Source organism: Carlito syrichta, unplaced genomic scaffold, assembly GCF_000164805.1.
Source record: "Carlito syrichta isolate Samal-C Ts95f unplaced genomic scaffold, Tarsius_syrichta-2.0.1 Scaffold316399, whole genome shotgun sequence".
Lineage (NCBI taxonomy): Eukaryota > Metazoa > Chordata > Mammalia > Primates > Tarsiidae > Carlito > Carlito syrichta.
Window position 1 is genome coordinate 17,207 of NW_007260495.1, and position 25,688 is coordinate 42,894.

General features: G+C 36.3%; 1 protein-coding gene across 1 annotated transcript in view; it reads right to left on the reverse strand.

Moving 5' to 3' along the window:
* Nucleotides 1–296: 296 nt before the first annotated feature.
* LOC103276889 (vacuolar protein sorting-associated protein 41 homolog) overlaps nt 297–25,688 on the reverse strand; it is a 74,964-nt gene continuing 49,572 nt past the window's right edge. Inside the window, exon 5 of the mRNA XM_021707138.1 lies at nt 297–464. Coding sequence (XP_021562813.1) covers nt 297–464 — 168 coding nt within the window. The remainder of the gene's footprint in view (nt 465–25,688) is intronic.

Below are 25,688 nucleotides of genomic sequence, written 5' to 3' on the forward strand. Positions count from 1 at the left end.
CCCACAGAAATCATGCCCACAAAATCCAATTTTGTGGATTTATGGCAGAAAGGCATTAAACTACCGTCCTGCAGGAACTGCAGACTAGTCACTGAAGTATAAGTGGCACAGCAGTAATGATTAAGGTGACACGTCACCCTGCCACAGCTGTTAATCAGCTTAATACTAGTAACATTATTGACATTCTTGTAATTACTTTTCCTAAGGCACATTTGTGCAAAATATATTTTACTTTAATTATGACCAATTGGAAGCAAGTCCAATACTCAAAAATGGAAAAAATAATCAAAGTTGTCTTAATGCAGGTATATAGTAAGCAGAGTGCTTTTCCAACCACCTGGGGCTGGTGCTGGAGCACAACTTGCAACGTGACCACAAGCTTGCCATACCTTGCCATCCTCTGAACACACACCCATGTGTTCTCCACTTTCATCCAGGCTAATCTGATTTATCTTCACGGGACTCTATAAAAAAAAAAAAAAAAAAGAGGTGTAAAAAATATATTGACAATCAAATAGTTCTTTGTAAAAAAGCAAGTTCTTCTTTTTGTTTCCAACTATCTTATACAAAGTACAGTAGAAACAAACTAACAATGAAAAGTAAGCTTACATACAGTAATTATAACATGAGCTTGCACATTAGTTATTTGAGATATCTAATGTTAAAATGGTTTGGCTTGTTGATAAAATAAATGGAAATATGCAAGGCTGAATGCTGAATCCTCAACTAGAAAATATCTCAGAGCTAGCAAGCAAAAGTCAAGGCAGATACAAACTCCCAAACCTCAAAAAGGCTACCTACTGATTGGTGCTGCTGAGAGACGTCCCCATATGGAGGCTGAGACCACTGCCTACAGAGTCCTTTCTCATCCTGATCCCTAAATCACCACACCCCTGAGATGAAGTCCATGAAAAATAAGCTAGCTCCTGAAAAGCTCCTAGAATATTAAAAGAGGAAAGGTCCTTGAAGACAGACATGTGATCCATTTTACAGGCGAATAAACTGAAAACCACAACAAAGAATCACAACAGAGAAAAGGGAGAAGCCAGGGATACGGCCTGGAGAGGAGTGAAGACACGGAGTGCAACGGGAACACTGTATTGGGCAGCAAAGACTCTGCGGAAAAAGCAAAAGCTAGTCTGGGAAATCACCCAGGCAGCATATCCAGACTTCTGGCTGAGAAGTCTGAACGTTCATCTTCTACAGTCGTCTTTGGATAAATTCTTTCCTCAAATGAATATCCTATCTTGTGTTAACAGTTCTGTGTTAAAGATCTTATTCTCATCTTTGGTTTACCCAATAACATTTTAATATCCACTTTATGTCTTGGCAAATACAAATCCCACATACTTCTGATTGTAATTTATTTGTCATTTCACTATAATCTGCCTCAAATTATATTTTATAGGTGTGTGTAGCCTGGATTTCCTGTCCTGTCCCATAAAGTACTGTCCACATGTAGCTTTGTAAGTTGAAAGTTAAATTAATTAAAATTAAATACAATTTTAAAAATTCAGTTCCTCAGTTGCACTAACACATTCAAATGTCCAAACAACCTCATGCAACCAGTGGCTACTGTAAAGGAAAGCACACAGATCACAGAACATCTTCACCATTACAGAAAGTTCTATTGGACAGTGCTGTCCTATGCCTAAAAAACTGAGACCCAATAATCAATGCAACCAAAAAAAAAATATATATATATATATATCAAGCATTCTTTACAAATCCCTTCCTTACATCTTAAAGTATATTTTATTTCCATATACATGCCAAACTTTGTATAACTTGCTCTAGGACTCAGGTACTGAAAAGTTCATGGCCTGTCCTAATAGTCTCTGAACTACTCTGTATAATTCCCAAGACCTAGCAAACACATTATATGATATTCAATTTCAGAGAAAAGTCATCAGCAAAGGATGATCATCTCCATCTCACAATGAAGAAACTGAGTCTTCAAGAGCTTATGTGAATTGTCTACACTAGCTATGGTGCTACTAAGTGCCTAAGCCATACAGTGGTATTCCAAGTACAAATAAACCAAACTTTTCATTACATGTTTCTCCCTGGATAGAAACTTTTTGTGCCATCACATTAGCAATATTACAGGGAAAAAAGCAGCATTATGGCAATATTATGAACATCTTCTTTCCCTTGTAACTCTGTTAGCAATAGTAGTTTGGTCTCTTTTTTCTTTTTTTCTGCCAACGATCAATATTCATTGATTCATTTCCCTGATACTAATAAACTTAAGCATTTTTCTTAGTCTATTGGCCGATTAATGTGCTCTTCTGTAAACTGCTTGTTCACACTTCTTACTCATTTTTTTTCTATTAACATGTTTGTTGTTTAGTCAATTTATAAGAGCTCTTTTCTATTTTTAGGATATGAATTATAATATTCACCCAGATAGTATATACATGGTCTGCTATTTTTTTACAAGATGGTTACTGCTTAATTTCTCATATTTAAGTCATTAATCTTCAGAATCATTTTATTTTCTTGAATATTCATTTGGAATAGCCTCATTTATTAAATAATATCATCCTTCTACTCCTGAAGAGAACTGTATTATATAATAAATATTTATATATATTGAGATAACACTCTGCGTTTTCAACTGTGGTCTCTTTGTCCACTGCCCTATCAATTCAGCATGGATTTAATTACAGAGGATATACATACTATGCTCTGATATCTAGTAAGGTATGTCCTAATCACAATTTTTCACATTTCCCTTGGCTTGTCTCAAGTATTTATTCTTTCTTGTGAATCTTAACATAAAATTATACCAATGGTGCTAAACTTAATGGCCACTGTTTCAATTCTAACTTATTCCACCTAATAGGAACATGTAATACTCCTGATTTCTGTATCTCATGGCTCAGCCCTTGCACCTCTCCTCTTTTACATTTATATACTCACAACGTTGACTTCTCTTCCAGGCTATAAAAGGTCTCCTAGTAATCAAACTGGAACTCTCTCTATTCCAGACCAACAGGTAAGACTGTTTATTTTATAACTGTACTTAGATACCTAGTAGGCGTCTAATTAAAGAACACCAAAAACTGAGATCTTGATATTATCTCCTCAGTGGGCTCTCCCTGATGCCTTCACCATGTCAGTTAATGCCTTCTACATATATTTTTCTAGTCTAGGAGTCATTTTGGTTCCTATCTTTCTTTCCCACTCTATATTGAATCTGTTGGCAATTCTTACCACCTCTTCAGAAAAAATTATCCAGACTTTGACCACCTTTCACCACCCATTCAGCTGCCATTCTGGTCCAAGCCACCATCATTTCTGTTTGAAATATGGCAATGGTCTCCTAGTTAGCTGACCTCTTCCTGCCCTAGGTCTCTCAGAAATCTATTCTCAGCAAGACAGCAGAGTGACAGTGCTAACAGCTAGGTAAGATGTCATTCCTTTGCTTAAAATCCTGCAATGGCCTCTCATCTCAGGATAAAAGCCACAGTTTTTCTATGACCTCACAGTTCTGAATGATCTGGCTTTCGCCCTCCCTCTAACTTCTGACCTCATCTCCTCCCTACCCCTGCTTCTCTCCACTTCAATCCTGATGACCTTTTGCTGCTTCTCCAGTCTTAGGGCCTTCACGTTTGCTTATCCTGTGCCTGGAAAGCTTTTCTACCCGCTCTTCATTGATCATCTTTTACCTTCTCAATAAGACTCTCTAGCCAACCAATCTAAAAGTTCAACACATTACCCAAACATTTCATAACTCCATCAATGTTTTTTTCTCCTTAGCACAAACTACAATCTAACTATGTATTTTACTTATTTATTTCCACACTCGTTAGAATATTAACTTCATTCAAGATGAGAAAAGTTCAAATAAAGATTTTAATCATATACAAACTCTTCCAGAGACAATAAAGAGGAAATGTTCCCCCAACTCATTTTAACAGACCACTATAACATTATAGTAACCTTACAATAACAAAGCTTAACAAGAATATTGTCAGAAGGAAAAAGTACAAACAAATCTAACCCATAATCATATATAGAAAAATCCTAAAGAAACTATTAACAAAGTCAGTGTATAGAGAAAAGTTAATTCTATTCCAGAAAATACAAGGCTGGCTTAACACAGGGAAATTACTCAATATAATTTCTTATTTTACTAAAAGAGAAAAATCATTGAATTATCTCAATAGATGCAGAAAATTTTTGATGAAACTCAGCATCCATTCACGGTAAAAACTCTAAGCATACTAGGAGAAAAATTCCTCAACCTCTTAAAGGATATCTTCCTAATGGTTAGTAAAATGTTGCACTTAATGGTAAAATGTTGAGAGCGTTTCTTTTGTTATCTTTACAATATTGATTCTTTTCATCCATAAACATGAAGCATTTCTATTTATTTAGGTTGTCTTCAATGTTTCTAAATAAAGTTTTATACTCTTCTCTTAGAGGTCTTCCCCTTGTTTGACAGTTTTATTCTAGGATTAGTAATGATAGTAAACATTCTTTCCTCATTCTTGACATGTATAATACAATTCCATTTATATAACATACATAAATAGGCAAAGTCATATTACAGCATAGGGGGTACTCATAAAGGTTATAAAATGAAAAAGAAAAGCTAAGAAGTTATTACTATAAAGTTCAGTACAGTAGTTATACAAAACTGTAAGGAATCACATGGTCTATCTCAACAATGGCAGTTATGTGATTGTTTTGTGACTGCTTTACTACACATTTTATGTATTTTTAAAGTTACATTTTACAATAAAAATAAACATCAAAAATTAAAGAAAATTTAAAAAAACTTGCCCACGAAAATGTCTGAAATCAGCATCTTCAATAGGCTAGTTCTTATACTTTTTTTTTTTTTTAATGTTTTTTCCATGATTGTCAAGCTACTCAAATGATCTAATTCTATTCTGGACATGTATATTTTCCAGAAAATAGTGTATTTCAAATTCATAGTTATAAAAATGTTTATTTTTCTTTCTGTTCTTTCAATATTTTAATAGTATTAATATTACTACTAATAAATAGTAAAACTACTACTACTGATAAGTTAATATTTACTATATGGTGATCATGCATCAGGATATACGCTAAGAGTTTTATACATATCATATCATTTAATCCTCATAGCAATTCTATGAGGTAGGTACTATTAATTTTCCTATTTCATATTTATAAATATAAATGTACATACATGGCAGTATCTTACATATATATAAATATTTGATTTCCTTTTTTTCCATGATTACTAGTATGTATTATGAGGTTTATCAGTTGTACTGGTTTTTGTTTTTTGTTTTTTGTTTTTGAGTTGGAGTCTCACTCTGTTGCCCAGACTAAAGTACAGTGGCACACTCACGGCCATCCCAGCATCAACCTGCTAGGCTCTGGCAATCCTTCCCGCCTCAGCCTTCCAAGTAGCAGGAACTGCAAACATGCTCTACCACATCCAGTTAATTTTTGGTCTTTATTGTAGAGCCAAGGTCTCATCAAGTTGCCTGGGCTGGTCTCAAACTCGCAGGCTCGGGCAATCCACTCACCTCAGCCTCCCAAAGTGCTGGGATTACAGCCTGAGCCACTGAGCCTTTTTACAGAAGCAATATTTCCATCAATCAATTTGCTGTATTTTAAAATGTTTGCTATTTTATTAATTTCTTCCATATATTCTTTAATAATTTTTCAATGTTTTAGAAGAATTTTATTCACCTTCTTCTAATTTTCACACTAATATATTACTTAATAATTGCAGTTACTCATTTGTTAATCATGTAATAATAAAATGTTTGCCATTTATCATTGACTACACACCAAAGGCCAAAAGCTAGTGTGTAATTACAACAATGATTTCCTTTTTGAGAAAGGTAACATTTTATTTTGTTTTACTTTCAAGGATGGTGATGGTGTATTTGTTTATTTATCTAGTTACTAATAAATTCTAGTGTGATGGCGCTATGGTCAGTGACACTCTGTGGTCAGTTTGTATAATATCTATTTTTAGAAATTTAATTTCTCTTTGTTAACCTAAGATATAATTTCAAGATAATTCATATATGAGCCCAAAATAAAGCTCAAAATATACAGATATATTTAAGCATGCTATTTATATAATTTCTCTCTATATTTACTACTTTCTTCTTCATTTATCAAATATTGATGAAAACAAACTCTAAAAACATCTCACTATAATTGTAATTCTGTTCATTTCTCCTTGAATTTCAAATTAACTTTGGTCTGGGTGTCATAAAACTTGACACATCAAAGGGTGTAACTATTATACTGTATTTTCCTTTTAACTCGTAAATGAAACAAATATAATATGCCTTCTGCTGGTTAATGCTCTATTGCCTTAAACTCTACTTTTTATCACATTTCTACTGCCAACACACAATTTTTGTTTGACTTTTTATGGTGTATTTTTGCTCACATCTTTATTTTTTACTTCCATCATTTTGTGGAATATGTGTCCTTGAAAGCTGAGGCTATTTTTCTTTTAGCAATTGAATATCTGATCCATCTAACACTGCTTTAGTTTACTATATTATTTTATGGTTTTTAGTATTATGTTTCCACATATCATTGTTATTCTTTTGCTAGGTTACTCAAATTATTTTCCCTTTTCTATTCAGGAATTGGATGTTGTTCATTCTACTGTAGTTTTATTAGCAATTATTTTTAAAGGATTATAAATTAATATTTGAATTATGTCTTTCCCAAAATCAATGCAATTGCATTAACTGATTCATTTAGAAAAAGAGGTATTTAGTAACTGATTATTTACTACATCCTGCCTTTCTCTGTTTTAAAGTGAAAGGACAAATATTTTCTATCGTTTGGGTCACTTTAGTGTTGGAGAGGAAAATTAGTTAATACATCAGTAAAAACGGTAGTCTTAAACTATAAGTTCTACGCATGAATCCAGAGGCAGAGTCTTTTGTTACTGGGGTATCCATAATTTTTTAACTGATTCTTAACAAGTCATTATGGATTAAAGATATTTAATACCTATTGTCATGAAAACTAAAAGCAGCTTTGAACTTTATTACATATTTAAATATTTCTTTAGAGTGGCTTTTGAAGAAATTTGAATTTTTTACTCACCGAGTCAACTGGCATTAAGAAATAGTATAAATTGTAAGTAAACAAGAACAAGAGTCAACCTCACTAATAACAAGTACATGAAAACTAAAACAATGAGGCATTTTACCTTTAGAATAAGCAAAGATTTTTTCAGTACCTAGTTTTGGCAAGGAAGCAGAAAAAAATGGACACTCCTTTTACACTACTGGTAGGAATTTAAACTTGGAAAAAGTTTCTGAAGAGTATGTGATGTGTATCAAAAATATTTAAAATATGGATTACCTATTATAACCATTGAGAAGTCAAAGGTATTTCACAAAGGCTTTTTCACAACAGGTTCCTTTTATAAAATACTGAGAAATAAAAATTTCTAACAGCAAGGAATCAAAATGATAATTTTTAAAAAGGAATTAACAAAAATGTATTATGCAGTAAAGTAGAAGTCTGGCCTTTACCCTTGGCTTCTGGAAATTAATCTGTAATAACTGATAGAAATGTCTTGGTTAAAGGCGGGGGGCTGGCTACACACGATATTAGGGTGGGCCTGCCACAGCCAAGAGACTTAGCATGGGAGCTGGCAGGATAAAAAGACCAACCTTGTGATTTAGGGTAGGGGCTTTTGGTATCAGTTAGCTTGGAGGCTAAGATCAATCAGCCCATCAGTAAATAATGCCTGTGTAAAAGAACCTCAATAAAAGCGTGTGTGAAGTTCAAGTTCCCTGGTTGGTACATATCTATGCCAGAAGGGTAACACATTATGAGGACAATGGAGCTTTTACATTTGGAATCATCCTAGGTTGTGGCCTATGTGCTTTCTTCCTTTGGCTAATTTTTTTACCTGCGTCCTTTCCCTATAACAAACCATTATCATGAGTATAACAGCTTTCATTGAGTTCTGTGAAGTTTTCTACCAACTATCAAAAATGGGGTTGGTTTGGGGAATCCTCAGAATGCACAAATGTCGCTGGAAGTCTTGGGTACGTTTGACAGTCTAGAGAAATGTGCTCTCAAACTTTGAAGCCTGGCCAACTTCAGGTAAATATACTCCAATGTTAACAAATATGACTATATTTATAGGTTATTAGCATATCATATATGTGACTAGAAGTAGATACTCCCAGCCAGGCTCGGTGGCTCAGCCTGTAATCCCGCGCCTTTGGGAGGCTGAGGTGAGTGGATTGCCTGAGCCCGCGGGGTCAAGACCCGCCTGGGCAGCAAAACCTCACCTCTACAATAAGTCAAAAAAATCAGCTGGGCGTGGGGTAGTGCATGCCTGTAATTCCGGCTACTTGGAAGGCTAAGGTGGAAGGATCACCGGAGCCCAGGAGGTCAAGGCTGCGGTGGCTGGGAGCGGCCACTGCACTCTAGTCTGGGCGACAGAGTGAGACTCCAAAAAAAAAAAAAAGAAGTAGATACTCCCAAATATTAGTATTGGTTATATCTGAGTACTAAGATATTACTATTGTTCAGGTTGCCTCTTTCTGTGTTTCACTAGACTTAGGCAATAAATATTTAGTTTGTAATCAGAAGAAAAATATTTAAAAAGTATAACCAAGTATCAAATCCTCTCATCTAAAACCAATAAGGAACCAAATCATCATTGTAGGAACCATCTTTCTACAGCACATATTTTATTTTGAGTGATAACTGAGTACCATCACTATGCACATTCCATTTTCATAACCATCCCACAACATTTAATAAAGAACAAATAAACAAGAGGATTTCAATATTACAACTGTCAACAGTGCATACAAATGGCCTGGCATCCATAATCATTCTTCTCATAAATAGAAACAAATGCCTTAAATATATCTGCCATTTCTATATACTGGAAACAAAAAAACAAATAGTAAGAGCAGTTTAAAAAAAAAAAAAAAGGCTCCAGGATATCCTCAAACTTGTAGGGAAGCCTGGCAATGTAAGATTTTGTATTTTTTAAACGACTGATTTTCACATATCTTTACTATAACAGCCAACAAGCACAAAGTATCATATCTAAGCATATAAGTTGGGGTGTTTGCAAGATAGACTACTGGGCTAGATGTAGGAAAGGGAAAGAGACCATAGAAAAGATCAGAAAGAAAAGGCCTCAGCTGTAGCTTCCATTAGCTACAGTTTTATTTCTAATGGAGACATGTTTGGAATTCTGGACAATATAAGTGAGTCTGTTCAAAAATCAATAATGTCAAGCTGACAATATAGAACATACAAAAATGTTTCCTTAATGGAATAAAAAAAAGAAGTCCGAGTGAGCAGGAGGGGGCAAGGACCAGAACATACCTTCTAAATCTAAGTCCACTACAGGTGGTCTCAAGTTCTTAAATTTAAAGAAAAGGCAAAATTACCAAACGTACACCTCATGTGATAATCAATTACCTAATGTAAAATGCTTGAAATAAATACACTTCATATGGATTATGTCAGCTCTTCAATTAGGAATAAATTCACAGTCATTTCGAAAGCTGCTTTTAATGGTGTTCTTTGTGGCAACTTGTTTTCCCCTGACACTCCTCATCATCCCACCTTTAGCTATTGGTACCCCAACAGTGAACCTAAGAAATCAATCTGCTAATGTATAATTTGTAAGGCTCCTCTGACTAACAAATGGATAATTGATTCCTTCACAAATGCTGCATCCCCATGGACACAGAGTGGAATGAATAAGAAACAGAAGACAGGATTTCATTTTCATTCTCCGAGACTCCTAGTTAGCAATCCCAACATCCTATGCAGGTTGCCTATGCAGCTTCATGCTCTTTAGTCACAGTTAGCAAGCAAGCCACACTTACATTCCATGTGTGAAAAGCAAACGTCTGTTCTTTCATACTTGGAAAAAGCTCATTTTACTGCTTATTTTACTTTCCACTGATGATACGCCCTGGAGGGAAGCAAGACCTCCTTCTGGATTTTAGGAGCCCAGGAAAAACATACCCAAAGATTTCCCACAAATGTACAAAACTAAACAAAAAACAAAAACACTTATTTTCTCACTCGTTTAAAATAAGAACAGCCTAAGCTTTAACTATAAGCTCTCAAATCATCTCAGTTGCTCTAAGATTTCATCTCTAGCATTAAATCTTTCTTTGATTCAAGATAGGGAATAAATTCATCAATGAATGATCTTAAAGTTGGAGAACTTTGTGAAGCTTTCTTGAAAGTCCCAAAATACAGGTTCACTAGGAGCAAAAGAGAAGGCATAAGGAGGCTCCAGTCATCTCCTCAGAAGAGCTATTTGCTCAATGCCCCTCAGCCTCCTACCCTGTCACTCCTGAGTACCACGGCAACTGGCTGCTGTTCATTCCTCCACTGCCAACTGCTCTCTCTAAGGTTGCCAAGAACTTCCTGAGGCTGAAGCAAATGGGAACTCTTTTAGCTCTATCTTACTTGACTGTTCTGTGACAACTGACCCTGCTGACCGCTGCTTCCTTCCAACTTCCTCTTTCCTCAGCAGTGACAACTGCGTTCTCTACTGTTAAACACTGTTCAGTTTTTTTTTAAAAAAATACACCTAGGTAGACAATAAGGACCCTTTTTGTTATTTATGGTCTGGATGACAAAAGCTAAATACATCACTTACCTACGACATTAGTCCCCCTGCCAAAAAAAAACGGCCTATGAAACCATGAGCTCTTTGCAAACTGCTTAGGGGAAAATTATTTAATGCCAGTTATTACAATATGTTTCCCCTCAAGCAAATAAGGGGTAGGATTTTAGAGCTCAAGTGAACAAGTATGACAAATTATTAGAAAGAGAGACTGAAAAAAAAGTCTACAAGAAAAAATGATGGAAACATTTCTAGTCTGATATTAACATTATTAAATTTTGGATGTTACAAATGTTAAATAAATGAAGGTTTAAATATCTTCATAAAAAACAGAAACAATGAATACTAAACATAAAATTAAAAAACTTGTTCAGAAACAAACTAATGCAAAGATAAACATTAAATTTTAAATGCAGAAACAAAAATTAAGAGGCTGAAAATTTCAGTCACCATTAACAAATACAAAATACCACATTAGTTACCTGAACGGCAGACTCTGGTTTTCACTTAAAGTGAAGAGAAATGACAACCTTTATTGAAACAGTAAAGCCACATAGTGTTTTCAAATCAGGGACAGATAATGAAAAGAACAGTATCCACACACTCTTTGGTCCAGTTTTCCACTCTGCACTTCAAAAGTGCACAACTTTCTTAGGTGACCTAGCTCTCCTCCCCTGAGTAGCTGAGAGTCACCGCTGTGTTCCCTCTTCTGTCCCCACTCAAAGCCAAGTTAAGATATTTTACGTTTAAGGAATGTGGACTTCTAAATAACTACACTGAGAATTGAGTGATGATAACCTTGTAAGAGGAATATAACATAAAAAAGAAACAATTTCTTTTTAGTATTATAAATATTGTTAAAATTTGATCACATTCATTCAACTAACGGGCCTGGTTTGCCAGCCTTGGTGTATCTCTTTTCAGCCCCTAACAAAAATACATACATGCCTCACTATTCTCTTGCTCAAGTTACCATGTATGCTAATTGATGAGAAAAGGAAGGTACTTCCAAGGAACCAATCATCCAATGTACATAAAGGAATGGCTGCCTGTTCCCTTTCATTTTCTAAGTCCATTCACTAACACAACGCAGGGTTCTTCAGCCTGAATGACGCCACCAAAATTGCACAGGGAAAGCTTACCGACATAGCTTCAAGGCCAGAAGATGCCCTCCAGGTTCATGATTTTCTGGCACATGAATCTCTCTACCTCTGGCTTCAATTATACCCACTCCTCATTTCCTTCCTTTCTACTGTCAACCTCTCAATCACCTTTCCAGGCTGTAATTCCTCAGCCTGCCTCTTAAACAGCCATATTTACTTTACTCCAGCTTGAGCCCCTCTTCAGAGTTGCATACTCATATTCAACTACTGTATAGCTCCATGGCAAGTAGCCATTTCCTGAACCAGTATCTTCTGTATTCTCAGTTTCACTGAACGACCCTCAGTCTACTTAGGCATCTAAACCAGAGTATGGATTTTCATTCCAGACCAATTTTTCTCCTTATACCCCACACAGGGAATCCAAATCACTAAGTCCTATAGTTCTATTTCTCTTAATACCTCTCAAATCCATCCTTTCCCCACTACTGTAGCAGTCATTTAATTGATACCACTTCCCCACCCAAGTCCCACATGCATGTCTCCCCCCACACACCCTTCATCTCCAACATCCGATTCTCCACACTACTAATCCCAAGGTCCTACTTCTAAAAGCAAACTAGACATGTTGCTACCTTGTTTAAAGTGCCAACTCCTTCACATGGCTTTTACATCAAGTGACTATATATCCCAGTTTACCATTGTCAGTGTCTGTTTATGACTGTTGTCCAGGTGTAATTATTAACAGCTCCTCCTTTTACTTTCAAGTCCTGGTTTGAATAATATAATACCTGGTCATCCTACTGCAAAGGCCATTCCTCATTGCCTGGTTCCACCTATCTCTCCAGCCTCATTTCCAGTCAGACCCAAAAGAGCCAGAAGATTCTGATCATCCCTTTTTTTGGGGGGAGGGGGGTGTTTTATTTAACCCTGTATCTTTGACCTAGAATAGTCTGTATACAACTCCCTTTCCCCGGTTTGCAAATTCCTACTCTTTCTAGTAAGATTCAGCACAAGCATCACTCCTCTGGGAAGGTCCCTAATGTCTTTTTTGCAGGATTGCATACTCCTCTCTTGTGTTCCCACATCATACTCTAACCAAACATGCCCATTTCAGAACAATAACTCACTTTGTTGCCCACCTCTGACACTTAATTGTGGGCTCACGAGAGCAGTAATCTACTTTAAACTCAGCAACTGGCACAGAAAAGTTCAATGAAGCTCCCAAAAGAATAAGAACCACAGTCATTCAGATCCCGAGGCACATCTCAAGTAAACAGAAAACATATAAATACATGAATTCACAAAAGCCCTGTACAAAGATAACTAATGAGCAGAACAGATTGAAAACAGAAACAGAATTTTGTTAAAATATTATTCTCTTAAAAATAAGAAAAACTTGGCCAGGCTCAGTGGCTCAGTCTATAATTCCAGCATTTTGGGAGGCCGAGGTGAGTGGATTGCCTGAGTCTGCGGGTTCGAGACCTGCCTGGGCAACTTGGTGAGACCTCATCTCCACAATAAATCAAAAATTAGCTGGGCGTGGTAGCACGCGCCTGTAGTTCCAGCTACTTGGAAGGTTGAGGTGGAAGGATCGCCAGAGCCCAGCAGGTAGAGGCTGCAGTGGCCAGGAGCGGCCACTGCACTCCAGTTTGGGTGATAGAGTGAGACTCCAACTCAAAAAAAAAAAAAGAAAAAGAAAAGAAAAAGAAAAACTTCTCAATAATGGTAAAGCCTCGATGTAAGTTCAGTGGAGTAAACTTCTGACACGGCCCTGCTCTTCTGGGACCTAAGATTTTCAATACTCAGTACCAGGCTTGAATAGCTGATGAAGAACAGACAGTCCACATGTGACAATCATGCCCCTGCGATGCTAAAGACATTTCTCAGTTAAAATGAATATGCAAGAAGTATGTCTTCTTAAGAGGTTTTAAAGAGGATCTACTTCTCTAACATTGAGGAACTACATTAATTTGAGGCTCTTGAAGTGATAATCTAGATTTTAACAGAAGCTGCTATTTCTGCAGATGGGGAAAAATGCTTTCTTTATCAGTAACAATTCATTTCAACTTGAGAAATAATCAGGAAATTTTAAAAAGAGTAAAATCATATTTTCCTGCTTTAAATAAACAGATGGGATAAGTGGCAAAATGTGGCATTGTCTGGATTATGTCACATTTAATATTCTGCATAATAATGTGGCTGAAATATCCCTTTATTCCACAAACAATTAAGATCATCTACTATAAATTTATACTTTAAAAGTTTACCCCATTTACATAAGCAAAGTTGACTTCTAAGTAAAAAGTATTCATTTGAGTAAGTTATATGGTAGTTAAAAATGAGCATACCAATATTGCTATTTCAATAATATGAAGCAATTACATGTCTACCATCTAGGTGATTCTATTGTACCCCTAATACAGGAGCTCACACATGTTCCCTAAATATCACAACTTATTGAACTGCAGACAATTCCTTCCCCATGATTTCAAACTGACTGTAGTGCTTCAAGTAGCTTTATGGTTCCTCAGGGCTATCCCCTCATACTACAAAATTAATGTGACTAATATAAAGTGATTACTTTAAGACACACAGAATGCACTGTTTATATTAAGTCCCCATACAGGTTTAATACTAATAAATATTCTACAGCTTCTACAATAAGAATACAGTTTTTTAACAAAAAATAATTGTTAGGTATCTTTAACCATTTACATTTAATTTTCATTCTAATGATCTAAAAATAAAATTATTAGAAAATAAACGTCCTTGATTTAAATTTAAATATTCTGAAAATAATCTAAAATAAATAAAAATCATCTGGGAATGAGACAAAAGAAAAGAAGTTTAGAAGAAGAATCTTATATAGAAAGAAAATCATTTTGCCCATTCATATGTCACCACTGTTAGTTCATAATTGAGCTTAAATTTTCTGCATTTATGAGATTGCTTATAAATTGTCTTTGTTATTCATTAAAACACTCCCAAGTACTTGTTTACTTAACTTTTAAAAGTATCCTCTGATCAAGAGTTTTTAGCCACCACCCCCAGAAGAGCACACTGGGTTTGACAAAGGTGTTGTAAACTTGTAAGATGGTAGGCAATGACCATTTGCAACTTCATTTGACCCCTAACGCCTGAGGCTGCTGTCCTTTCCCTGTGCCTGAGACCAGCAGCTCTGTGTGTGCGGCTGAGTGGTAAAAGGCTCAGCCGTTCACCCTGCTGTTGCACCTGCCAGGACGGTACAACCTCAGCAGAGGCAGGGGCACGGAACGGCCTTTTCGCCTACAGAAGACTTATTAGATAGATGTTCGTTTTCTAAATCCTAACAACCTTTAAAAGCACAGGGAGGATTTGGAAGGGATTGCCTCCTAAGAAGCTGGCATACTGCTGATTCCTTGAGCTGTTTTCCTTTTGTTAAACTTCATCTTCTGCCTGTGCCTGCCACATCCCCATGGACAATGGCAGAAAGCTGGCTTGCACATGACACCAGACAGTAACCACATACTCGATAATAATTCACAATCTGGGCACTGATTAAAGTATTACTCCAATAAAAGGAAAAACCAGGCTTTTGGTGCACATTCCCTCTTTTATTTGCATGCCAGGGACTGTGCTAGATACAAAGCACACGGTAGTGAACAAAGTAAATGTGATCCTTGCCCTTATTAAGCTTAATCACTGAAATACTGTTCAGGTATAAGACAGTCACCTTCTGGGATGCTACAAACCCTGCAGTTGTCCTGGGCAATGAAATGGATGAACAGCAGATCTAGAATTGGAGCTCATTTTCTCCAGAGCTTGCAATGCCCACATCCTGTTGCTGATGAGAGAAAGTTAAATTTCCCTAATAGTTCAGATGAATGTCTTGTACAAGTTGCATGCTGGTCTCCCCATGATGTCTTGAATGGTTGTCTACAATACTAAACTTGGCAGGCAAGAGCAAAACCTAATAGGACCTTTTATGTAAACCAAAATCAGTTCGAGCAACTGCATAAAGAGCCAACAAAACTTGTTTCTTTATTTTCATACTGTCAAGGAAGAAATGCTGAGCACCTGCCATATGCCAAACACCGCACTTGTTTGTGATGCCAGTGTGAAACAATCCATTTTACTTGAACACCACTGTTCATAGGATGTTAAAAGGATAAACAATTTTCTATAGATAAATAAGCAGAAATGAAATACAGCTGAGTTTTCAAAATGGTGACACGTAACATGTGAAATATGATAAAAAATTATTTGTTCTCAAACTGAACAGTTTCCTTGTTACACATGTAACAAGGATTAACAATATAAAACAAAACAATACAAAAGAGTGATAGAAAAAAGAAAAGCAGAGTCACCAAGTCATTAGATTACTGCAAGAAAATAATGAAGAACAATTCAATAAAAATTGCATTTAACAAAGGGGCAACTAATATTACCAAACAACCTACATAATATAAAGAAAATTTAGGGGGAAAAAAAGGACAAACATGGCCTAACTTCAAGGTACTTGTGTAAAGAGTCTGTGACTCTACCACTTTGAATACTATTTTATAATTTCACACATCACATTACAGAACATTGCCTATATGACAAGTTCCACAACTGATGTGACTTGAGAACAGGGCCTATGTTTTATTAATCTTATATCCCTAACACATCCTTTGAGACTTTGCTGAAGGAATAAGAAGCAATTACTAAATGAATAAGAAACACACACTCTTCTGTGTTAGAGTCAAGGACAATGTCACAAAGAAAATGAGATGCTGAGAATTTCCATAAGCAAAGACAGGAAAGCACATTCCAACAAGAGCCAAAGGATAAAGTCTGGATATAGAGTAGGCACAATGCAGGGGAATACTGTTAAGGCAGACAACGGAAGTCCTGAGTGCCGCCCAGAAGAGCTGTTTTATCCCACATGCATCAAGGAGTCACTCAAGTGTTTTCAGCGAGGGGTATAACAAAATCCAGCACTACTTTGGGAAGATTACTTGGGCAGCCCTGTGAAGAAAGGATTAGGAGAGACACGAGGCAGGGAGATCAGCTAGGTTTTACTGCTATAACCCAGGTGAGATTCAATAAAGGGTGAGAACAAAGTTGGTGGCAATATAAAGAATGAGAGGAGGATAGAATCAGCTAAAAGATGCTTCAAGAGAATATACAGGGAATCATAGAGGCAGATGATGGAGGATAAAACGTCACAGAGATGGAAGAAAACACTGAGGAGTAGGAGAGAATCAGGTCTTCTAAAAAATTATATTCATCAGGGGCCTGGAAAACCCTAGATTTTGCAGCTAGGCAGAGTGACTTTTTCTTGGGTCCAGTACTAAATAAAGAGAGCAGAGTAGCTTATAAAGACAAAACGGTAATTTTAAAAAAGAGAGTAGTCACCTTTACCTTGTTTGACCCACTAGATCCCACTGAAAAGAAACAAGAACTTAAAAAAAGATAAGCTGTCTAATAAAAAGGCCTGTCCCATTGGCAGGACCTTGTCAGCAGCAGTTTAGAGCTGTCCACTCATGAAGCCAGAACTCAGCAGAGAAGGGATAGTATAGTCCCTTCAGTTCTGACCACAAATCATAACACAGATGTTTTCATACATCATATGACACAGCTGATCTGAATTATTTCAAATAATAATTTAGCCTAGAAATAAACACTGGTATTTAAATATCTAAATGCATTTGGTAAAAGGTAGACATAGTAAATGCAGAGTCCTCTGCAGTTGACCATGTCCCTAAGACTCCTAGTCCATAGGGTATCTAACAATAAAATTCCAGAAAATAAAGTTCTTCCTGTTTTCCCCACAGAATATTCCCTACAGAGTATATTTTTTCTCCAAGAGTAAGAAAATAGAAATGTTATCACCTCTGAAACCATACAACTAGAAAGGGAATTATAAGCATATTCTGCAAAATTAAGTCTTAAAGGGCTATCCCTTAGGCTATTCAAGTACTAAGGATCTGCTATACCACATCTTAGAGAAAAAACTTAATTAACAAAAGCAGTTCAAGTAAGCCAAACAAGGATGAACACAGTGAATCATGACTGTAACACTAGCACTTTGGGAGGCAGAGGCAGGAAGATTGCTTGAGTCCAGGAGTTCAAGGCTATAGTAAGCTATGATTGGGCCACTGCACTCCAGCCTGGGCAACAGAGCAAAAAACCTTTCTTTAAATAAATAAATAAATATATAAAAATTTAAAAGCCAAATATAATGCAAATCCATGACAACTATAGAGCTATCTGAACATCTCACGAGGGCCCACAGGTATCCCTGTTGATTTCTCAATATACAATTTAAGGATACTATCAATGATAAATGAAAAATCTGTTAGGAGTAAAGATGTTCTTACTTATTTTTCTCACTTTTATTTTTGACTCAGTAATAGCGGCAGCAATGCTAATGCATTCTATTTATCTAAAAACCAAACACTTAAAGTAAAACTCTTGTTTTCCACAGGTTAGTAAAAATCACAATCCATAAAGGGCAGGCAGTACAAATAGTTTAAATAACTGAAACCAAGTTATCAACCAAAGAGAAAATGTCTAATTTATTTTTCCAACATACAATGAAGACCACTTAACACTTTAAAATTCAGCTGTACTTTCACCATAGAAATTATTGCTATAATGCTCTCCAGTGTAAAAACACTGCTTTATCAATTCCCCATTAAATCATTTCCCAAGTACATTGTCCTCTCTCAAAAGTTCTGAAAATAAGTATCTTATAAACCAAGTTGCAATGTCTCTACATTAAAAAGAAATTCCTGCAGTCAATTCACTAAATGTACATTGGGATCCATTTTACCAACCTAATTACCTGAGTAAACAGGATCTTAAAACATTATTTGTGCCAAGTGATAAAAGATACCCACCACTCCCAAATAAACAAAAGATCTGATGAAGCAGGCAGTAAAAATGAGTGTCACAGAAGCTTCTCTTTTTTCTTTCCTTCCTTTTTTTCTCTCTTTCTTCCTACCCACCTTTTAAGTTTGTCCTATATACAATGAACATCATTAAAACCAATCATATAAATAAATTCAAAAATAATAGTTCTCCTTCAGGAAGCATAGTAAATGCCTACAACTGGACTCTTGGCTTGATTCAACTTATGATATAACAGCTAACATTTAATAAGACTTGTACTACATATTTCACATATAATTATCACATAGTGCTCATGTAATTCTCAAAAGTGTTATGTAAATCTGAGGTGTGGGCAAAATGTGATGGCTCATGCCTGTAATCCCAGCATTTTGGAAGGTCAAGGTGGGAGGACTGCTTGAGGTCAAGAGTTCAAGACCAGTCTGGGCAATATAGCACGACTCCTGTCTCTACAAAAAATATTAAGTTAGCCAAGCATGGAGGCGCATGCCTGTAGTCCCAGCTACTCTTGAGATTAAGGTGAGATTGCTCTAGCACAGGAGTTGAAGGTTACAGTGAGCTCTGACTATACAACTGCACTCCAGTCTGGGAGAAAGAGCAGAGAACCTACCTCTACAAAACAAAATCAAGACAAAATAAAAATCAGATGTGATTATGACCCACCTTTTATAGATGAAGAAAGTGAAAGAGGTTAAGTAGCCTGCCCTAGCTAACAAACATTGGGCAGGGTCTGGCAGGCAAGAGTCTGACCCAAACTGGCCTACACTATCACACTCCTGCCTCAGGCTCACCACCTGCCACCACCTCCAGAACCCGCCAACCATCCTTCTGCTAGACATGACTGCCCTGTCATCTCTTAATCTCTACACATTTCATCACCCACTGATCTTTCTACATCCATTCTGGGATAGTGGATTTCCAGTAATGCAACCAAATCAAAGGTTGACCTAGGGCTAAGGAAAGAAAACGGAAACCAGTAGGTTCACGGGGCTGCACACTTTTATTTTTGAGTCACAGTCTCACTCTGTCACCCAGGCTGGAGTGCAATGGCACAATCACGGCTCATAGCAGCCTCAATCTTCTGGGCTCAGGCTCCTGAGTAGCTGGAACTACAGGGACATGCCACCACACCCAGCTAATTTTTTAATTTTTTGTAGAGACAAGGTCTTGCTATGTTGCCAAGGCTGGTCTCAGACACCGGGGTTCAAGTAATCCTCCTGCCTTGGCCTGCCAAAGTACTAGGATTACAGGTGTGAGCCACCGTGCCTGGTCCAGGTTGTGTAACTTTTCTTTTGACTAGCAAGGCAAGAACTTCAGTAGCTGTCATAATATCAAGAAATAAATTCTTCTCCTCACAGTACAGTGAGAATGTTTTTCTTCAGGAAGAGTGAAGACAATGTAAAAAAGCAAAAGTTTAAAACTTTTAAAAGGAAATACAGAAGGATACCTTTATAACTTTCTAAGAGCAAAAAACAATCTTCCCTTAGAAGACACAAAAAACAGAAACTATAAATGAGAGAGTGATATATATTAGCTGGATTTAAAACATTTCTGAACTGAAAAGACCATAAATGAGAAATGTAAAAAAAAAAAAAAGCCACAGACCAGAAGACATTTGCCACTCTTCAAATAAGGAGACATGTCCAGAGTTTCTATGCCCTCCACCCTGAAGGTGAGCTCCCAACTCCCTGGCCCAGCACCAGGATCTGGTATTGATCAGACTTTTAAATGCTTTGCCAAACTGATGGAAATAAACTGGTATCTTACTGTTGTTTTTACTTCACATTTCTCTGATTATTCTGTTAATTCAGAAATTGAGGATCTTTTTTGTAGCTACTAGACATGTGATGTTCTTCTGAAATCTACTGGTTCATAGTGTTTGCCCAATTTCATTCTGGGATGCTTGGGTTTTACTTATGGATCTGTTAGTTTGTTATGTAAGTAACATTTTAACAAAAATGTATACACTCTTAAAACTTGGTACAATTACATTATGAATAGAGCTTTTAAGGAACTTAAAGAATCAAAACAAATATTCAAGCAAATGAAAACAATCAAGTTCAGATTTAAAATGTTAATTTAGTGTGACAGTGGGTGTTTTCCTAAAAGTAAATCATAGGTATTTTACTGAATAGTAGAAAGACTGGCAAGTGTTAAATTTTACTTGCTGGTGACTTAATTCTTCTGATTTTAGCTATCACATGAATCACCCTGATAAATGTTGTTACTTTTTCAATATTGTTATTTTTGCTTGTAAACAATAAATTTCCAATTACAAATCAATTTAAAACTTTACATATACTGGCAAAGTATATGAACTAACAATTCTCAAGAGTAAACAGTCTCATTAGTAACCAGAAAAATACAAATTAAATCAATAAATTCCCATTTTCTAGAAATCTAAGTGGCAATGAATTTTTGACTAGTAATAGCCAATGTTAGTGAAGAGGTATACTGATATACTCTCAAACAGTGCTGGTGGGAATATAATTTATTATAACCTAAATGCAGGGAAATGCAGCAATCCACAGTAGAACCTTAAAAATGTTTACAGCATCTGACCTAGTAATTTCACCTGATAAATTTATTTAAAAAAAAGAGCCAGTCACTTGGTACTATAAACTCCCAAAGATATTCATCCCAGTTTTACTTCTGGATTCAGCATCACTCATTAAGTGTACAGGACAATGGAAAGTTGGTTCCTGAACAACTCCAAGCAAATAACAGACCCACTTTTTATTTAAGAAACTCCTTCTATATGATTAGGTAAGATTCATACACATTTCCAAAATGAGCAACCAAAACTGAGCAACCAAAAACATCCTAATAATTTTTTCCACTACAGTAAAAGGCAATCAGATTTTTAGACTGCCTCACAGGTCTTCCTCTGAGAAGAAACTCCAGGCAACCACTGATCTGCTTTTTGTCACTATAGATTTGTTTCCATTGTCCAGAATTGTATATAAATGAAAATGTTATGTCACCTTTTGAATCTGCTTTCTTTCACTTAACATGACAGAGCTAAGATGCATCCATGCTGAGCATAGATCTATAGTTCATTCCTTTTTATAGATGAGTAGAATGCCATAGTTTCCAGTTTGGGACTATTATATATAAAACTGATATAAACATTAATATAGACATCTTTGCAGAAGCATATACTTTCATTTCCTAAGTTTGGAAAGGCTGGAGTGTAGGCAGGTATATAATTAATGTTTTTAAAATGTGCCAAACTGTTTTCCAAAGTGGTTATACTATTGTACATTTCTACCAGCAGGGTATAAGAATTCCAGTTCCACCACATCCTCACAATACTTGGTATAATTAGTCTTTGTAATTATAGTCATTCTAATAGGTACATTTAGTGGTATGCATTATTCCATTTTACTTAGTTTTAATATGATTTTTTCCTTACTATAAACTAAGAAAATAGCTAAAGTGTTAAGATTTAATAGCTGCCCCTGTAAGTAATGTATTTCTTCTGACTAGAAGTATAAAATAAGGACCGAGCAACCTAATGACAAGAATGTTGTGAAGGAACTGCATGTCTTGGATAGATAAATGAGAAATATCCTTTAAGTATCCATCTATCCTAATCTATCAAGATCCTATGACATGAATAACAGCTGGGAATTATAGCCAAAGAAATAAGTTCTAGGGAAGGCTAATAAAACAAAGATTTCAAAAAGAAAAACAACTTCATTAAAAAAGAAGCATACATTGCTATTTTGAAATAAACTTTGTTAGGGTTCCCAAAGACTAAAATGTTTACTATTATTAACAAAACAAGCCCAAGGAATAAATTATTTGTCATTAAACAATATTCACAGACACTCCTATCTTATTTATATATAAAATCCCTGCCTTCTGGTCTGTGATATGTGATTTACCATAATCCTTCTGGTTTCACTTAGCTCCCTAAACACTCTGAACTCCAAAGGCAGTCACCACAAAGACACCTGCCTGAAAACACTCCATTCTTTTCCATCTGGTCCTGTGGCTGAACCCACAAAATAAGTCTGTCTCACTGCGTCTTGCCATCCATTCTTTCCCCTCTACTCCCCTATTCTTGAGCTACTGGAAGATAAAAAAAATAAAAGTCTATGATCAGGACAGGTGTGGTAGCTCATGCCTGTAAACCCAAAACTTTGGAAAACCAAGGCGGGAGGATCGCTTGAGCCCAAAAGTTTGAGACCAGGCTGGCCAACATAGGGAGACACTGTCCCTCCAAAAAATTTAAAAAATTAGCCTGGTGTGGTGGTTGACACCAGTAGCCCCAGCTACTCAGGAGTGTGAAGTGGAAGAATCCCTGGACCAAGGAGGTTGAGGCTGTGTTGAGCCTTGATTATGTTACTGCCCTCCAGCATGGGTGACAGAGTGAGACTCCAACTCAAAAAAGAAAAAAAAAAAGTCTATGAACAATGTTCCTCACCCTTTGGTGACTCCCTGTTTCATAGGAAGAATGCATCACTCTGGCCCCACTCTAACAACCTGAAAAACACACATTCTTCTTTCAGATTCATCTCAAATTTCACTTTCTAGAATTCCTAATCTCCCACTTGCAAAGGTGGAGGCTCCTCCTTTAAGTCTCCATTTTGCTCATAAGTCTTTCAAAGCTCTTTGCAATAAGTATCTGAGCCCCAAAGAAAGAACCACCAGAACTTGGGGCACACTTTACTGCAGAATGAAATCTACAGGTTTCAGACAACTAAACCCCAGTCTACTACTCAGTTCAGAATCATTTTTCAAAAAGTTTAAATTATCTCAACTCTAACTTTGAAATATGTGGAGTGCCAGGATAATTTCATTCAGTGAAGAAATATTTTCAATTTTAGCTATTTAAGAGATATTTGCCCAAATGCAGTTACCACTAAAGAGTCAGATATCACACACTTTAAGTATAACAGTATTCTATGAGAGAAGCATCCCTAACTCTGATTATGTTTTCTTAGCCACTTTGGTGCACAGATGCTACCAAAGTTATCAAGCTACCTATAAAGACTTAATCCACAAACTTGAGATTATTCTTTAATGTAGAAAATTGGAAATATGATTTTCCTTGCCATCATTTATCAGAAGTTAGAATGATTTCCATTTAAGTAATTCTCAACTCATTTGACATATCTCTTATCACTCAAAATATAGAGTTCAAATATAGAAAACAAGTTCTTTAAACACATAAGAATCTGAGACCTGTCAATCAGTCTTAAACAAGTATTACAGGCACTGGCACATTTAGGCCAACAATGTACCACTTTGATCATATCAAAAGATACATGCCCTGTTTCCCAATTAATGATGCCACATCTAGAATAGTATCCCACAGATGGTATTTGTTTCAGGTAGATAAACCAGTACTATTCGGCCAATAGTAAAACAGGGTTTCTTTTTTTTTTTTTTTTGAGTTGGAGTCTCACTCTGTCGCCCAGACTGGAGTGCAGTGGCTGCTCCCGGCCACCACAGCCTCGACCTGCTGGGCTCTGGCAATCCTTCCGCCTCAGCCTTCCGAGTAGCCGGAATTACAGACATGCGCTACCATGCCCGACTGATTTTTTGATTTATTGTAGAGAAGAGGTCTTGCTGCCCAGGCAGGTCTCGAACCCGTGGGCTCAAGCAATCCACTCACCTCAGCCTCCCAAAGGTGCAGGATTACAGGCCTGAGCCACCGAGCCCGGCTAAAACAGGGTTTCCTTTTTCAAGGATACACAGCTTACATTTTTAGATCTGCTCCAAAGATTATTTCAATAAATAGTCACCTTAACATCACAATGGCCACATTACTAACAAGCCCAAAATAGTTGGACTGTTCAGGGGAATAATGAATATGTGACATTTGTATTTACTCTCAAAGAGTTGCCCAAGGCGTACACACAATAATCCCAACATGGGAAAGTAAGGTATATAACCTTGATTATCTGGAAAATAGTCTAGATACATGGAACTTTTCAGATTTGGAACTATGTATTAGTTCAGCCAACTTGATCAATGTTTCACCTTTATCAATTCACTAGTTTTTATGCTGAGCACTGAGGATGTAGGGATAAATTTCACAAAGAACTGCCCTAGGAAGTTAACATTCTATGGGGAAAATGACACTGAGGCAAATAATTGCAACAAATGTACCATATATTCAAGAAGTGAAGGGAACACAAAGGAGGAGACGATTAAGCCATGTAAAGAATAAAAGATATGTTTGTGGAAATTAAAAACGCAATTTAAGAAGCTTAAAGAAACATTACATTTTCAGGATTATATTAGCAGAGAGAGAGAAGGAAGATAAGCATTTCTTTTGCTGAAACATGAAAGATGGGTGATCCTCCAAATAACATTTATATGTCAGTACAAAAGAAAGAGAAAAGAGGAGCTGGTATATATTAGACATAAATTTATCTAAGCCAAAGAAAGCAACAAAAGGTTAGGATTACAGTCCAAAAGATGGCCAAGTCTAAAGTCTAGGGAGAAAAATGAAACCATGATCATTCTCAGATGAGGAACCAGTCACAACAGCATGCTTCTAAGTTCAGGTTAGGGAAGTGACCTAATAAGAACATCTAGCTACATGAGGTAGGGCTTGAATGTACCAGGAGAGGAGGGCAGAAGAGTAAGTGGGCATGGACCACATAGCCAGAACAGTTCAAGTCCAACTTCCCTTAGACTTCCTTACCTTTTATACCTGGAATGACCTTTTAAAGTCTCCTCATTTTCACCTGCAAATGAGAGCTAAATAATATGTACACAAGGACACAAAGGTGGAATAACAAACACTGGAAACTCAGAAAGGTGGGAGGGGCTGACAGAGGAGAAATTTACCTACTGAGTAAAATGTACACTATCTAGGTGATAGTTACACTAAAAGTCCAGACCTCATGATTACACAATATATCCATGTAACAAGAGTACATGTGTACCTTATAGATCCGTACAAATAAAAAATAATTAATTAATTAAAATTCTCAGCTTCTAGACTTTGATGACTTTATAAATTTCCCACAATAACTAGGAAAGGGCTGAATGTATATTAAAAAATTAAGTATTGCTGAATAAAAGGGTTACTTTCCAAAAGTAGATTACAAGATTTAGAACTTATATTA